This window comes from Electrophorus electricus, chromosome 1 (genome assembly GCF_013358815.1).
Source record: "Electrophorus electricus isolate fEleEle1 chromosome 1, fEleEle1.pri, whole genome shotgun sequence".
Taxonomy (NCBI): Eukaryota; Metazoa; Chordata; class Actinopteri; order Gymnotiformes; family Gymnotidae; genus Electrophorus; species Electrophorus electricus.
In genome coordinates, this window is record NC_049535.1 from 10,094,619 (window position 1) to 10,111,988 (window position 17,370).

A 17,370-nucleotide genomic window follows, 5' to 3' on the forward strand; every position below is an offset into this window, starting at 1 on the left:
GGTGGCAGGTTGGCTTTCCGAAATGTTCTCAGAAAGTAAAGCCACTGCTGTGCCTTCCTCACCAGAGCGTTTATGTTGGTTGACCACGTGAGATTTTCTGAGATGTGCTGAAGAACCTGAAGCTGGAGAGTCTTTCTACTCTCTCTCCGTTTACAGTGGAAGGGGGACATTCTGTTTCTTTCTAAAATCAACAATCAGATCTTTTCTTTTCAGCCTGTCTGTTAGGTTGCCTTTTCAGCGAAGGTCTTAAAATAATGTGAGCAACGTAGTAACTGTTTACATTTTTTAAAGCGTTTAGATCATGCTTATTCATTTACTTCTTAAGCGTTACTGAGTGGGTTGTCCTTATTCTGTGGCCTGACATTTTGCTGCCACCTTGTGGTTATAATGTGGTACTGCTAATAATAGTTTAAGGTGATGGTGCATTCTTTTGCATTGCCCTTCATAGTAATAGACCCAATTAAAGCACAGAAACAAAATATAGTGTGTATATGTACCATGCATAAACATTATATATATATATAATGTTTATGTATCTCCATCTCTGGGTGCGGAGGATCCAGAAAGATAGGAAGGGCAAAATCCATGATATGCTTTGTAAGGTATCAAATATTAAAGATACAAACTATAAGGGGAAATGGGTGAGATGAGGGCAGATTTCCTAGTTTGGTGCAATAAATGGGCAGTGCAGTTCTGTATGAACCAAGTGATTATTTTTAAAGCTTTTTGTTCATTACAATACAATACAAAACAATTGTAAGACAGTATCACAAAGTCCTTAACCTTGTATCCTAAAGCTGTTACAGGTATTAAACATATTAGAGGGTCTTTTAGGACACGCTCAGAAACAGAAACTGCTACCTTTTGGGTGTAAATAAATTACAGCATTCAGGACTCTATAGCACTAAGAGCAATGGATAAAGGAGGATATAGGACATAGTACTGTAATTAAGCAAAGTAAATCATACTTTGTGTGCTTAATAGGTTCTGATAGTACCTTCTATGAAACTTCCTGGTACTAAATGTTGGTTGCTGCTGTGGCTTAATGAGAAATGCAGGGTATGTTCCTCATTTTGGTCTTCACATAATATCTAGGGCTAGGGTGTACTGCAGATGAAGCTATATTGAGGGTTACATTTACAGCATAGAGCTGACTTACAATTATGACTGAGTACAACTTGAGTAACTGAGTGTTAAGGGTCTTGCTCAGGAGCCCAACAGTGGCAACTTGGCAGTGGTGGGACTGGAACCTGGAACCTGCAACCTTCCAATCACAATTCAAGTATCTTAACCATGGTACCACCACTGCCCTTCATTGTACTACAGATGAAGATATATTGACTCATGGTAACAAACATGTTTTAAAAACATCTTAATTATCAGCTGATTAAGTACATTTCTCTTCTCCTGAAGTAAAAGCAGTTGTCAGATTTATAATCGGCGTTTGGGCGTCTGAGACTAACTGTGTTAGTCACACGAATTTAATTTCCGTAATTGAAATGGGCAACAGCAAAGATATGCGTCTGAAGCAAAACATTCAACACCACACAATTTTCAATTTAAAACAAGTTAATACTCAATTCCTTAAATTTGTAAAATGTAATTTCATACAAATTAAGATTTTTAAGGACCCGGGGGCACCCTGCTTAAACTCAACACCATCAGTTGGGATTTGACTGCTTACATTTTAGAGAAAGTTTTAAAACTTGGGTTAGGGTTAGAATTAGGATTAGGGGTTGCTAGGGCACCAATTTCATAATGGTAAAACATTAAGTTACTCCTTTCAAGAGTCTATGCTGTGTTCTCGTAATCACAGAAAAACATATCTGGAGGCCCAACTCATGTCTGCCTGTGCTGTGGCATACTGGATGGAGTGTATGTTTGATTAGATAACCTGAGCTAAGGAACAGCTTACACCATACACTGAACATCACTTGTTAAAGGCACTAAACATGTCAGTGGAGAAGTGGACTTGGAAAAGAAACGTAGTGTAACATTACACTGGGAGAGTGGGAGAGACCTGTATTATGAAATACCCCCAGTAGCCTTGGGTATGATATGAATGTCTTATAAGCCACTGCAAGAACGAGGCAGCAATAACACATTTAATTTGTTGATGTTGTTGCTTTATTTGCAGACAACCTTTGATTCCAGTTTGTTTTTAAAGAACAATGTAAAAAAAAAAAAAAAAAAAGTTACATGTGCCACTAATGTCTGTCCAAGCATTTTTGTGTAATGTGCAATCACAGACGATTATCAATACTGAGTATGTTTGATTAGAGGGAGAGATATCAGCACTGAGTCAACTGATTCATTTTCTTCACCACTGAACTAAATAATACTGCCATACAATGTGACATCATAACATTCAAATGATTTCAGTGTTGTTTTTTTTTCAACAATATATACAGTATCACAATGGATGGGCAATGTAAAAAATAAGGGATTCACTTTTGTAGCAAAATATCTTTACATTTAAAAAAGGATTTTCCCCACGCAGTGTCTTTTTTTAAAAAAAGAAAGCAAACTCTGTTCAACAGTTTACATACATCATACATCACAAGAGGTCAAGCAGGACAGGACGTTTGTGCTTGAAGTAAGATGGACATACACGGAGTTACAAGAGTCCTTCAGACAACCCCTCCCTTCAGGAAACTTTAACTAATAGGTCAGGGTTACACTGACCATAACTAATAGGGAGTCCGCAGACAGGGAGATTATAGTCCTCAGTACCAGTGTAGAAATCAGACCCACAACTCTTTCTCTTCTTAACCAGTTCTTTTTGCATGAGAGTTCAAAAGGACAATAACTGAATGTTTATAAGCAAAGTGCATCATGGGTATTTTCCCATTTTGACAGTAACAGCTGCTCAGCTTTATCGAATCCCAAAGTAGGGAAGAGATTGTGGACCACGAGCACCTGATGAAGACGATTCCGTTCACCCAGCCAGGGTGTTTGTTTTTTTTTACACTGGCTACACACTCTCTCAAAGCATGAGCACTGGCCTTTCAAAAATGTCAGAAAGGGTTGGGGTTAAAAAAATAAATAAAACCCAACCACAACCACATCTCCTTCCACTGGAGATCGGAGGGTTTGACTGATTGATTCCAGTTTTTGTAAGTTTTGAGTGTCCTGCATATCCAGTGCTCAAGTAAAGTCAGTTTTCTACATCTTGGGGACATGAACATTCATTCACCTCCTGCTTGAATGTTGAAAGGATGGAGAGGCGGGTGGAGTGGAAGGATGGAGAAGCGGCTGGGGTGAGCACTTTCTACCTCTCCTTTGTTTTAATAAGTAGACACACCCACTTCTGTTCATTGGCTGAGTAAGGTGGATTAGCAGGTCGTCACTTGTTCGGAGAGTACCAAAGGTGCTCAAAGGTGTCAAAAGTTCCTCGTCCTACTCGTCTGGAGGGCGTCGGTGCAACGGAAGGGTTTACTACGCAGGTCTGCGTGTGGCAACAGAGTGACAGTTAGACACCTGTCTCCATATACGAGACGACCTGCAGCGCTGACCACGAGCAGCGGCTCATGCATATGGAGCAATGGGCACATCTGAAATTACATCTGCGCAATATTTTCAGCCATGCATGTGGTATCACAGAAGGAAGGATGAAATGTTGAGAAGAGGTGACTTGATTAAACTTGCCCCTCATCACCTGTATACAGGCAACACGTAGGCAGCACACATCCCATCACCTGTTCACAGGCAAGACACCTCATCACTTGTACACAGGCAACACACTTCATCGCGTGTACACAGTTAACACACACGTTATTCGCCCATTCATGCAGAATGAGAAACACTGATGGAGAGAGGGATGGATGAAAGCAAGGCAAGATGAGAGCGAGAGAGACAGACATTAAGCCACCTTTCTGAGGGAGAGAATTTAGTTTAGTAATGGATGTCCTCTGAGTGGGCGGGGTCACAGAAGAAGCGCGAGCCCCGTTTGGCCGATCGCGCAGTAAAGGGGACGGTCTTCAGCACTGTAGCAAGACAACAGCCAAAAACAACACTGACTCTAGCTCTAGAAAAGCACCTGAGAGAAACAGAAGTATCTTTATCGCAGTATATGACAGAATCACTCTCACAGGTGGGAGCAGGCACGCCACCCTTGACTGCGTCTGCTGTACCTGTGATTATATCCTCAATGGCACCATCTTTGCCCTCGTAGACGTGACGGCTGTCCTTCCCCTGTCTCTTCCTCAGCTCAGCGATCAGATCCTGCTGCTGTCTCTTGCCCTTATGTGATGGTGACTAGTGTGTTTAGGAGAGACAGACAAGCAACTTCCTAGAAAGTATCCCACTTACAATATTATGATAGTTTAGCTGGCTTTCTCCGGATCCTTTGCATCACGGGATCCCTAAAATGCTAATTGGTAAAGCCATACCTGCTGGTCCTCCTGCTCCTCCATCAGGGCCTCCTGTTCCAGAAGCTTCTCCATCATCAGCTGCTCCTGCCTCTTCTTCTGTTCGTTCTCCTCATCCGCTTGCTGGGAAAAGAAAGAAAGAAAGAGAGAGAGAGAGAGAGAGAGAGAGACACATTCCAGCTGACCTGAACTGGACTGAAAGATGGGTGGAAGTAGTGATGTGTGGATGAGTGGAAGCCTGGCTCACCCTGTAGGCCTTGACAAAGCGCACAAACACTGGAAAGAAGACGGAGGGAGGCATGGTCTTGGGGCTCTCCCCGAAGTACTTCACAACGTCGTCAAAAGCATCCTGTGAGAACATGCATGTGAGCTGTGATGAGAGGACCAGCACTTGTCCAGCTGATGTAGTCCTCAGAGACACATGTCTCCAGGTTTGGCCATGCGGTCCTGTGTCTCCGGGTTTGGCCAAGCTGTACCTGCGCAATCCTGGCGTCGTCGAGCAGCTGCTTCAGTCTGGTCTCGTTGTGGTGGATGAAGTCTTTGAGCAGCGAGTTGTGGCCGTGCATGCTGTACTCTCGGCGTGTGAGGTCCATACCTCTCTGGAGCTCCCTCACATCCAGTAGGACATTCTCCAGAGAGACTGAAACACGAGAACCCCCCTTTTTTTTACAGCCGCCAGTCAAACACCACATTGTGCTAAACTTCTCTTATTTAGATATACATAAACACAAATAATTCTCTAATAAACCTAATGACATCTTACACAGGGTAAATAACAATGACATCTTACAGAGTCATATAACATGACAAATTTCCTGTGGTCAGCGTAAGCTGCATCAAGAATATGTATCCATTATACAGCAAATGTGGCACTTTGTATAAGTAAAAGTGCTACACTGTAAATGCTACTTTATATGTGTACATGTGTGTTACTTTGTAAATTCTATTTCCTAAGTAACACACTGTGTACGTGTGTGCGCACTACACTGTGACACTCTGCATACGCGCTAAACTGTGACACTCTGCGTACACTCTGCGTACGCGTGCGCGCTACACTGTGACACTGCGTACGCGTGTGCGCGCTACACTGTGACACTGTGTACGCGTGTGCGCCCTACACTGACACTCTGCACACACTCTGCGTACGCGTGTGCGCGCTACACTGTGACACTCTGCGTACGCGTGTGCGCGCTACACTGTGACACTCTGCGTACGCGTGTGCGCGCTACACTGTGACACTCTGCGTACGCGTGTGCGCGCTACACTGTGACACTGCGTACGCGTGTGCGCGCTACACTGTGACACTCTGCGTACGCGTGTGCGCGCTACACTGTGACACTCTGCGTACATGTGATACTCTGTGTATACGTGTGTGCTACACTGTGACACTCTGTGTATATGTGTGTGTGCTGCATGGTAAAGAGCACACAGAGTGAGTCTTACCAGCAGCAGCTTTCTCCACATAATGCAGCTCATTGTAGAACATGCTCATGGCCATGTACTTCTCCCTCACCACGTTAGCGATGTAATGCAGCAGAGTCTGCTTCCTGTCCGTGGACTTGGTCTCCAGCAGCTGTGGGCAAAACAAACAAACAAAATGGAGATGATGTGTGACTGCACAGAGAATGTGGGAACAGGTGGGCACTCATAACTGCCTCCACATTTCATGTTTCAGTGTTTTTAGGCGAAGTTTGGTTTCCTCAGCAACCATGTGGCAGATTCTGACTGACTCACCAGGTCTAAGCTCTGGAGCTTGAAGCCATACACAGCTCCCCTCTTGCTGCTGTTCATGTAGTTCCCCAGGGCCAGTATAATCTGAGAAGAGAACACCAGATCACAGACTGACAGCACAGGATCAGAAACACTGTCAAATTTAAGGTCAGTGTGAAGTGCTACTAACTTCAAGGATCTTTTTTAGCTTCTGGGAAGATTTTATGGACACAGACGCAGCAATAATCGCATGAAGTTGCTGTAACAAAAAAGGATATTGTGTTATATTTATGATATATTTGTGTTATATTTGGGTTATATTTTACATTCTGTTCATGAGTGACTCATACCGGCGTGAGCATCTGCAGGCTGTCGTTGAAGTTCCCCGTGAAGGCCATGATGGTCATCTTCTGGGGTAGGCGCTCAATCTTACTGAAGAGCATCATGAAGCGGTCCTCTTCCGTGAGCTCCACCAGAGGGCGCCGCTCCCTCTCATACTGCCGCAGGACTTTCACCTCCCCTTCTGTGGGCATGAAGCGCATCAGGCACTCTGTGAAGTCCACGGGGACGGTGCGCAGGTCGAACCTGGGGGACAGCCAGAGAGGGGCTGGGCTGAGCGACGCATGTGTTACTAGGCCAGCGGAACCAGACAGACAAAACTGCTGCCAGAACTTTAGAGGATTCTAGAGACGTTTTGCAGTGTTGCAGGAAAAAAGACAGAACTTCTTCAATGACACACTGTCAGCTCTTATGGTGATTAGCTGCCGAGTTTACTATTGCTGTTTTAATGTACTGGAAAGTGAGAACTTGGCACATAAATATATCTTAAAGTAATTTTTATTAATATTTATCTTCATTTACACAATATTTCGGAGCCTAATTCTAGGTCATTGGCTGTACACAGGTTTCGGAGGTGAAATGTCCTTGAGGAGCGCTCACGTCTGAATTGCCTTGCAGATCTCCTCTGAGCTCTTTCCTGCCTTGCGCAGGGTGATGGCCAGGTTTTTGGCCCGGTTGGCCTCCAGTAGTGACACCTTATTGGGCCCCTTCTGCGGGGCCTTCTGTTTGCTCATCGTCATGTCGACCGTTGGGCCCTGAGCCTTGGTCTTAAACAGCTCCTCGAACTCGTCTACATTCAGGTCCTGGTAGAGACAGAAGGGCAATTCCACCTCAAAATATGAATTCGTTTTTACAGTAAAAATCATGTTAGCGTTGACCTAATTTAAGTACGACCATCCCTTGGTGGCACACGTAGTATACTGCAATTAAAATCACTGTTATGAAGTGTCATGTAGTCCAATCAATGTCAGGAAGTCCGAGTCTGATGACAGATAAATACCTCCAGAATCCTTTCATCATCAATCTCATTGAAGACAGTACCGTTGATCTGATTGGGTTTGAGGGCCACCCAGTTGAAGACCGGCATTCGGAACTTGGTTTTGATTGGCTTCTTAATCTTCACAGCTGGAGACAGGTAGAGGCACAGGTGAGAGTGTCAGTGCTGGTTTTGTTCAGATGGAGTGCGTTAGGTTTTAATTAACATGTCTCATGGCTGGGGTCAGTATACGCAACACAAGACAGCACAGACAAAAAAGGCGTAAAAAAAGTGATCACATTAATGATATAAAAACACCAAAAATAAATCACGACACAGCAAAGATCACCCAAACGGAGGGAACGTACAGAAGAGCTTGATTGGTCCATCTTTGAGGGCAGGAAGGAGTAAAAAGTAGAGGACAAAAAAAAGCACAAACAAAGTTTACAAAGGAAAATAAGCATGAAAACTCTAAAAGCAAAACCAGAAAGACTTTAATACATACACACCTGTCAGGCCAGAGTTGAATATGACAGTGGGTGTGCCACAGCCAGGAAGGGGAGGGGCTATAGGGGGAGGGGGAGGGGGAAGTGGTGTGGACATCTCCATGGCACGCCCAGGTGGAGGTGGAGGTGGTGGTGGAGGTGGAGGAGGAGGTGGAGCAGGAACATCTGAAGGTCCATTAGGCACTGGATGGCAGAAGAAAGAAGACGTGGCTCACAAACACAAAATGCATCTGAACAAAGGCAACACACTGGACCATGAAACTACGATGAAACCACGATGAAATTCAGATAACAGCCTTCTTAACTATACTTAAAACTGGGCTGCAATGTGCCAGAGAGCAGGACACTGCTCACTCTTCAGGCCAGCTACCACGGCCGTGTTGATGCTACACACACACACCTTCAGCAGCCTTCACCTTACAGAAGCTCCCTTAGCGCCGATGGTTCCTAGTGACCATCCGTATTTATTAACTACAAATAAAAAGGCTGACCAAACAGTGGATCATCAGACCACTCTGTCTTGTTAACTCACCAGAGGAGCATGGCATGGGTGGTGGTGGAGGTGGTGGAGGAGGGGGGGGTGGAGTAGAAGCAGGCGCGGCCACCTTCCTCGGGGTGCCGCTCTGCGAGGTGCTCGCAGGGCTGTACGCGGCGCCCATGCAGGCCACCGCCAGGGCATCGGGGCAGGGGCAGGGTGACAACAGCGTGGGCAGCGGAGGGGAGGGCAGCGGGCAAGCCTGGCCCTCGCCGTCGCCCTCACCACGCGCCTGCACGTGCTGGCTACCTCGACGCGCCAGCAGGTGAGCCTTCTCCTCCAGCTCACACTGCTTCTGGATGGCCTCGTCCTTCTCCCGAACCATGCGCCGCAGCGTGTGCACCTGCGAGCTGGTGTCCCGGTACACGGCCTGCATCGCAAACATGCCAGTCAGACAACCTACTCACTCTCCATGAAGCTCACCTGCCCCACACCTCCCCTCAAGACTGCTGGAGTTAGGGTTAGAGTTGTCCCTTGCTGTTGATGGGGCAGAGGGGAGGCTTCCCAGAACCCTAGTCCAAACAAATTTTACCCCCTCCTATAATTCCACAATAGTTCCATATCTAACCCATATGAGGGTATGATGTCTGCACACAGTTTATAATAAAGCTGCATTATAAAACTGATCACAAGCAACAAGGGTCTTGCAAAAAAAAAAAATGTTTTAGAGAACTAATGTTTTTGGGCTGTGTGTTTGTAACTCTCACCCGTATGGTGTCCAGTTCTTTGTCTTTCTGCATAAGCTGCTTCTCCAGCTCCACGATCTTGGACATGGCCTCATTCTCTGTGTCCAACAGCTTTTCTGTCAACTAGGAGAGAGAGAGAGAGAGAATGAGAATATTGTACTAACAGGTTTGGCCTCCGAACAGCCCAAGCTAATTCTCAAGGTTATCCCTCAGGACACAACATTTTATTAATGAATAAAATTATTTCCTTATGACTACGTAACTATGTTCATTAATGTCAGCTCCCAGAAAGGCCGCAAGCAAACAGATCTGGCAATTAAGAGTCTAATGGATGACCCAGTTGTTACACAGTCTGACAGTGATTCATTTGGCATCTGAAAGCCCATGAGTGGACGTGCAGGCGCTTGCAGTGGGAGGAGAATGGTGGTGCAGTGGTGGTCGGCTTGCCGTACGTGGGAGAGGTTCTCCTCCAACTCCTCCACGCGCTCCAGTGCTGCGTTCTTGGTCTCGGCGTCCTCCAGCAGTCCACCCACGTCAAACAGGTTGTCCAGGTACGCCTGGATCTGCACCTGCAGCTTATCGCTCTCTGTGTGCTTCAACCTCTGAACCATAGACAAACACATACACTCAATACATATGCGTGCAACACACGCGCAACACACATGTGCCTTACAGGAGTGTGTGTATAAGCTGTTATACTGTTTAAAAAAAAAAGAAGAAGGATTTACTCCAGTTGAATTTGGCCAGTGGTTCCACATTCATTTTTTTTTTTTACCATGACCGTGCCCAATGCATGTGCTATTTCAACAATGTTAACATACACTTTTTAATTGTACATGTGATATGGTCTACTACATTCAGTACTTAACCCTAACCCTGACCCAGTAGGGTCTCTTCCCACTTTGGCACAGGAACAGAGCCTTACCTCTAGGTACTCGTCCAGGGAGAGCTTGGTGAAGTCATACTGCAAGTGCACTCTGAAGTTCATGTCTTCTACAGAGTGCACCACGATGTTGATGAACTGCATGCATGCGACCTGCAGCGGGTCACACAAGGCGGCCGCAAACATAGTTAGGGTTAAGGGTTACCCTAACCATAACCCCTAAACCCTAAACCATAAACCCTAACCCCGCAAGTGCACATTGTGAGTGGGAAGGCACTCAGGCCAAGAGTGCTCTCATATTAACGCACCATGAAATCAATATTGTTGTCTTCATTTTTAAAGTCTTCCATTAGTTTCTCAAACCTCTGGGTCTCTGAGCAGACCTGGGAGAAAGGAACAGACCACAAATAAGCTTCCTAATGAACCCACAAAAGCACATACTCAAACAGGACAAAATCATGGAGCTTCTGATTGTTACAAACATCATTAATTAATTAAACTGCAGCATCATTATAATGCATTTAAAACAGAATAAAAAAAAAAAACACACAATGGTTGCAAATCATTCTTGTACCTCTTTGAAATGGTCAAAGGCTGCCAGGATGATCTCATGGCCTCCCCTCACCAGACACACAGCAGCCAGCAGCTCCAGGACTAAGGCTTTGGTCCTGCACACGAACAACACACACACACACACACACACACACACACACACACACACACACACACACACACACGAGGCATGAATTCTCTACAGGAAACGCTCGTCTCTATGAGCTACAGCAAGGGATTATACACTACATTACAGGAAACTAAGATCAAACAATCAATTCCACCTCAGAGGATCAGTGAGCAGATCTAGGATACAAGAGGTCACTAACTCAGTGAGTTGATCATTAGGGTTGAGTATTGACTCAGTGAGTTTATCAATAGGGTTGATAATCAACCCTAATGATTTATTAACTCAAAGAATTTATAATCAACCCTAATGATATCATTGAGTTTATCATTAGGGTTGATTATAAACTCAATGAGGGTCTTTGATCAAGTTTGTTGGCTGAAATGTTAATTGTCAGATTATTATCAGTACTGACTGATAAGTGAAGAAGTGCATGTACAGGTCAAATAATGAAGTCAGATTTTACAAAATAATGCTGACGTTACAACATACATACTATGTGTGCGTGTGTTTGTACATAGCCTTACCTGGGGTTTTTGTTGTTGAGGCTCAGGGCAATTTCGTTCACCGCATGTGGATGTGACATGACCATATTGAAGCCATACTGTATGCAGAGAGAACATGAAGATGTACCACAGGAAACAGCTGTAGATGAGCTTTAGCCATTAGATGGCATTTGTGTCTTATTATGGTTATTAGGTTTAACTTTCAGTAAATAACATTGTTATACCTGATAGTTCATTATGGCTCTGAGACACATGACACAGACGTGCACGTCATCCTTCTTACACACCAAGCGAGAGTGTTTAAGGGTCCTTCGGCTGGGAAGAGTGTTGGACCTGAGATGGCATCACACAGTTTCACAGAACCAAAACAGTAGCTCAGCCAATATAATGGAAACATTTGTGTTGTTCTTTGTGTGTTTGCCTGTGTGTGTCTTAAGGAGTGGTGTGTGGAGTGTGTGTGTGTGCCTTAATTAGTGCTGTGTGTGTGTGCCTTAATTATTGGTGTGTGGAATGTGTGTGTGCCTTAATTATTGGTGTGTGAAGCATGTATCTATGTGTCTATACCTTATGGAATGCTGTGTGGAATGTGTGTGTGTGCGCATTAATTAGTAGTGTGTTAAGCACGTGCGTGTGTGTGTGTGTGTATGTATGTGTGTGTATGTATGTATATATGCGTGTGTGTGCGCGTGCACGTGTGTGTGTGTGTGTATGTATGTATGTATGTATGTATGTATGTATATGGGTGTGTGCACGCACGCGCATGTGTAAATATGTATGTATGTATGTATGTGTGTGTGTGTGTGTGTGTGCACCTTATAGAGAGGCACGTGGGGATTGTGTGGAGCATGCATGTACATTTTAAGGAGTGAGTTGCACGAGTGAGTGTACACCTTAAGGAGTGTTATGTGTGTATATATACACACACACACGTGTGTGTATGTGTGTGTACCTTAAGGAGTGGCGTGTGGCGCGTGGGATGCTACTGCTACTGACTGGCGAGGGCAGGTTGCTGTCGCCATGGAGATCTTCGATAGACCTGCTCCACGGAGTTTCCACGGATGCCTCCCCACTTGCGCCTTCTGCTGCATCGCCATCAAAGCTGAGGGGGCAGAAACATGCAAAGACCGGGAAGGTGAGACAGGCAGAGCCATGCAAGGTGAGACATGTTTATTTGTACAGAATGTTTCATACCCATACACATAATTAAAATCATCAAAATTAAATAAGATGATAAATGTTGAATTAAAATTTGACAAATAAAAATGTAAAGTGTTGAGATAAAAGATGAAAGATTAAAATATAAAAGATGAAAATAAAGAAAATAAGAATTAACGTAAATAAAAGTGCCCTGTAGAGCTGAAAATTCAGGTTTGATCTGAGCCAACAGCCTAAGAAATAAAAATGTCACTAACCAAAATCTGATCATCTAGTGTTGCTGCTCTTCTAAGATCCTGACAACCGGTTCCATTAAAAACAGAATAACAGCTAAACGCTACCTTCCCACTCTAAGTCTATACGTTTGTCAGGACTAACTAACCAGACCCTAATGATCTGACAGTTCTGCTTGGCTCATAACATTGCAGCATATCAGACAGATATACTGGTCCTAGATCATTAAGCAACTGATGGGCCAGTATTAATACGTTAAAGTGATCTCTGTAATCTACTGGTCACCAGTGTGGGGGTCTGGCCGAGGTGTGGTCTCTTCTTTCTCTTTTATTGAGAATTACAGCAGCTTTTGAATGAACTGAAGCTGTCTGAGTGGTTTTTGTGTAGTCTCTACTAGACATAAAAGCACGGAGTTGTCAGGAAATCTCTCATGTTGTTTATGTTCTTAAGGTGATGAAATGCTGATTCAGTAACTGATTTGATGAGATTGCTAAAACAGGAAATCACAGTCTACAAGTACACCAAGGTTATGAGCTAGCATGAATCCAAAAAGCCAGTCTATACCTCTCATTGCTGTTGCCAAATCTAAGAATCTGTTTCATCTTAATTCATCTTAAACTGCAGAAGGGTTTGGCCCATCCACTTAATGATGTGTTCAAGACTCTTATAAAGAGGGATGAGGGGACCATAGTTGTCTGGGGAGAGGGCCAAGAGTGTTGTCTGCAAAGCTGTGATAGGACGGCTCAAAATCTTGTCAGATTTAGAGAGAAGAAGAGCGAGTGAAAGGAACGGAGAGGGAGAAAGAGAGAGTAGGGGGAGAGAGGGAGGGAGGGAGGGATGGAGGAAAAGAAGCACACTGCTTACGTAACGGCGTACTGTGCGAAGGACAGGTACTCCACCAGCACATCCAAGCCTTGATTCTCTTCATTCAGAAACTCTCGCACCCACCTGAAGACACAGTAAGATCAGTCTAAACTTCAAAAACCTCTTTCTGCAGAACACCTGCTACCCAGTTAAATGGACAATGGTCCTTGGTAAACAAAGCTCCACTTAATGTGGGGGATTAAATAGTCAAAACAATCTGATTTACAGGTCAAGGACCACTCACCCAATATGATTGGTCCTGAGCGAAATCTCCAGCTCGCGGAGCACTTGGGTGGATTCCTGAACTCTCCTCCTGAATTTCTGCCGGAAAAGCCTCAATATTTCAGTTGCCCAGTACTAAAATATCAGCACCATACCAACATATGCCATGACTGGGATTTACTGTTTTGTTTTTTTAAGGCAGTGGGGTTCACTTTGGTTTTTTTACGCAGTGGGGTTCACTTGGGTTTTTACGCAGTGGGGTTCCTTTTGAGTTTCTCTGTGAGATTGGGAGAATGACTGGGCAGTCTGACCACCTTTCCTGCTATGTGCTGAAAATGTAAAAATGCACACAACATTTTTTTTTCTGTGCAGAACTTTGGACACTGATTGTGCTGCTCCGTAGTGTGTACACTCACAAAGACACAAACACATGCTAAGCACAACAAAATTCCACACCCTCTGACACATTGATACCAGGACCAGCATATAAAAGGTGTGTCCCAGGTTAAAGGTCAGGCCATCAGTGAAGAACATCACATTCAGGTGCTCCTCAGTTTTGTTCAAAATTCAAAGATGACAATAACACTGTTTGCAAGTTCAGAGAGTTCCATCTGAAACACAGACTGGGTATGACATGTAACACACCTTCCTCGTGACGGCAGGGTCCAGAAATCCTCTCAGCTTCTGGATGTAGGTGTGCGGAGGGTTTTTGACTTGAAAACGCTCCTGTTATACACACAGACACCTTTTTAAATTACACTCAAACACAGAACTAACATGATTACAGATCTGGCACAAAGTCAAAGCAAAATTAAACTGGAACATAGCTGACCCGCTTGCAAAATATGTGACCTCTGATTGGTCACAACTATTCTCATCAAACTCCTTGGCACACCCTTTCGGTTTTATTCTGAGCAGTCTGTCTAGTCCCGTCACCTCCGGCCCTGTGCTGCCATCAGGGTGCTGGCCCTGTGCTCCCACCATGGTGCCAAGCGCATGTCATTTATTATTCATACCTTATTTGCTCTGTCACCTCTGCACACACCACTCTCCCGGCCGCATGTCAGCGTAACCATGGTAACCAGACATGGCGGACGCAGAGGATATGTTTTAATAAGGAATCCATGTTTGCTCACTAGTGAGAGGTGAAAGCTTTGTGAGATCTGAGGTGGTGGATGGAGACAGACAGGCAGAGGGCTGCACTACTGAACACGACAGTTCCCATAACTGGGTTGCCATGCCGATTAGAGGCACACCATTTGGACAGCTCTGAAAAAACAATATAATCATTCAAGTAGTTCTCAGATGCAGCAGAAGACACAGCATGCCAACGTTACAATACTGCAATTCTCTGAGCTTCCTTTTGGCAGGACCTTTGGGACTCTGAACAAAGTGTCTCTGACTCTAACCCCGACCTCTGACACTGATGTTCAGGTATGAGCAGCACTGCAAGGACTTGCCTGGTCACTTGAGGCATGTCACTCACCTGGTCGCAGATCAGCTCCCACTTTTTCTCGCTGTCGTACTGCCGCAGAAGTCTGACCTTGTCCGGTGGAAGGTTCATGGAATTCTGAGACACACACACCAGCACCCATCAAATCAAGAGCATCCTTGTTTGTTGTTATACTCTGCCAAGATACACCCCTGCTTTGTGATGGCTGCAAAGGTATTTGCAACATGAGAGGGATCCAACATGTAGCTTTTAATTTTAAACTGGTGTCTGAATTTGGTTAGAAGCAGTTTAAAAACAGTTTGTGGTCCCACACATGACTACTGCGTCACAGCTGATGCCTCTGATTACGGGCTGACTGGGTGTGAAGGAGCCACTGTGTGAGGGTCACACTTTTTTTCTTTAAAGCAGTAGGACAAATCCAACACTCAAATGTCCACTATAATACACATACTTCCACTATATACACACACCCTAGTATACTGCTTTACTGCCAGTTTCCCACGTGTCCCCGCTGAGGCACACAGCGCATAACTTGGAAACAAAATGCATCTCATGGATGATAGAATGATTAAATGTGTGAAAAGGCAGGAGCGGTCTTCTAATCTGACAGACTAGGTACAGACTCCAGACTGCAGTCTCTGCTACTGGTCAGAATTTGGAATGCAAATTTGTGAAAATGAGGCAAGCATCCAAATGATTTGCATTCCCTCCATTTTCTGTCTTGTCACCTCCTTACGCACACGTGCGCACTCACACAGAACGTAGTTACACTGATGTTGCTTCCGTCATGAGCAAGCAAACTTTGATTTGATCTTATCGGTTCTCAGCACAGATCTATTTCTGTTAGGTAGACGGAACATGTGAGTTTAGATGCCTCTAAGAGAAAGGCTCCCTGCCATACATCTGCAGACCATAACAATGTACCCCTTTCAGGAGGAAGTCCCATAGCACATTCAAAAGCATATTATAACATTAGTAATATTACGTCTGTCATTGTTTTTAACACATGCAGCATACATTCCATAGAGAAAAATCTTCCAACTATTGCATTACTAAATTTGCAACAATGTAATAAACTAGTACGTTTAGCCTATGCCGTTAGTGCCATATTGCACTTTGTGTATTGTTGCAACAGTACTACATGCTGTATGAAGCGCTGTCAAAACCACGATCCCAAAACAATAGCTTTGAGACACCAAGGCAAACACTAGTGGCCACTTCACAGTGGATTGCTCCTTATTCCCAATTCATGGTCATGGGGTCTGATACACGACTAATCGCACCTACAAATAGCAGAAATACATTTACACGCTTACATTTAATAAGCCTACCGATGCTGTAAATAGCAAAATGCTCTACACCCCCAAAAAGTAGGCGATCTATGTGGCTGATGAGCCCCACAGCGGCACGCATGCGACTGCACACAATAGATGAGTGCCTAAATCTGCACGAGACTGCCAACATTACCAGCGCAACTACAGAAGGCGCGTGCTACGCTTGGTAAGTAAATTCCTGGACAATATTGATGAATAATTACCAAAGCAATTGAAAATCTTTCCTCCAGTTCTGCTGGGTCTGGCATTGGCAGTTTTGGGGGCTTATTTCTCGCCCTGAAATCGGTGAGCTGGGTATCCATACTTTCTGCGTTCCCCATGTTTTGTTCGCTATTGATGGCACACGACGAACCTTCCCAACGTTTACTTTTACACAAAACAAACAAACAAATAAATAAACGATCAAGACCCAGCGCGATGTGGGATGGGATCTATATCCATAAAGATGTAGATATGTAGATACAAATCCTGTGCTTTTTTACAGATGACTACACGTTTCCACCCAAGCACGAGATAAAACACATCAAGCCGCGAGTATCAGCTGCGCGAGCCCAGCACCCCTACATCATTAATCATCATTAATCCTCATCTTGCCAGTTTGCTTCACTCTTCATCTCCTGTTCAGCGTGTCACGGCCTCTCTATGTGGCCAGCGCCGTTAACGCCTCGATCCCCGTTAGGCTGACAGCGTGCATGGCAAGCTGGTGGATCCGTGGTGTTGATCACAGACGCCTGAGCGCAAACTCTCGTCCAGTCCCCGACACAATGAACCAGTTCAGCGCTGATCCCGCTGGGCGTGCCAACGCCGTGCTGACGGGCGGAGGGCGTTTGGCACTGTTGCATGCTGGTAACTGTAGTTCAGAGTTTAGTGGGGCTCCGGCTCCAGCTACAGCCTACATTGCTCCTCTGAACCCGTCAA

The 17,370-nt window shown here is 44.8% G+C and overlaps 1 protein-coding gene across 3 annotated transcripts; it reads right to left on the reverse strand.

The window, feature by feature from the left end:
* Window positions 1–2,104: 2,104 nt before the first annotated feature.
* On the reverse strand, window positions 2,105–17,204 carry fmnl2b (formin-like 2b). Of its 3 annotated transcripts, none has more exons than XM_035532879.1 (27): window positions 16,656–17,204; window positions 15,152–15,235; window positions 14,311–14,391; window positions 13,688–13,764; window positions 13,444–13,527; window positions 12,140–12,289; window positions 11,415–11,523; window positions 11,212–11,288; window positions 10,580–10,673; window positions 10,314–10,388; window positions 10,048–10,158; window positions 9,575–9,724; window positions 9,144–9,245; window positions 8,434–8,806; window positions 7,905–8,084; window positions 7,420–7,544; window positions 7,020–7,222; window positions 6,431–6,665; window positions 6,271–6,339; window positions 6,105–6,185; window positions 5,814–5,943; window positions 4,847–5,010; window positions 4,618–4,719; window positions 4,392–4,493; window positions 4,134–4,257; window positions 3,872–3,986; window positions 2,105–3,448 (listed from the first exon to the last, which is right to left on the reverse strand). In XM_035532879.1, exons 1-26 carry the CDS (start codon window positions 16,770–16,772, stop codon window positions 3,895–3,897), a joined length of 3,291 nt encoding a protein of 1,096 aa, XP_035388772.1. In that variant the 5' UTR covers window positions 16,773–17,204; the 3' UTR covers window positions 2,105–3,448; window positions 3,872–3,894. The 3 variants fall into 3 exon arrangements, with proteins under 3 accessions (XP_035388772.1, XP_026860534.2, XP_026860535.2); XM_027004733.2 differs by lacking the exon at window positions 3,872–3,986 and adding an exon at window positions 7,764–7,784; XM_027004734.2 differs by lacking the exon at window positions 3,872–3,986.
* Between the last annotated feature and the right edge of the window lie 166 nt (window positions 17,205–17,370).

What these genes read in the sequence shown, in the direction of transcription:
- fmnl2b (XM_035532879.1), bottom strand. Translation starts at nt 16,772, where the DNA reads ATGGGGAACGCAGAAAGTATGGATACCCAGCTCACCGATTTCAGGGCG. An exon ending in AAAGATTTTCAATTGCTTTG is followed by an intron (nt 15,236 to 16,655) that starts GTAATTATTCAT and finishes TGTGTGTCTCAG; the next exon opens with AATTCCATGAACCTTCCACC. An exon ending in ACCCATGCCATGCTCCTCTG is followed by an intron (nt 8,085 to 8,433) that starts GTGAGTTAACAA and finishes TCTGCCATCCAG; the next exon opens with TGCCTAATGGACCTTCAGAT.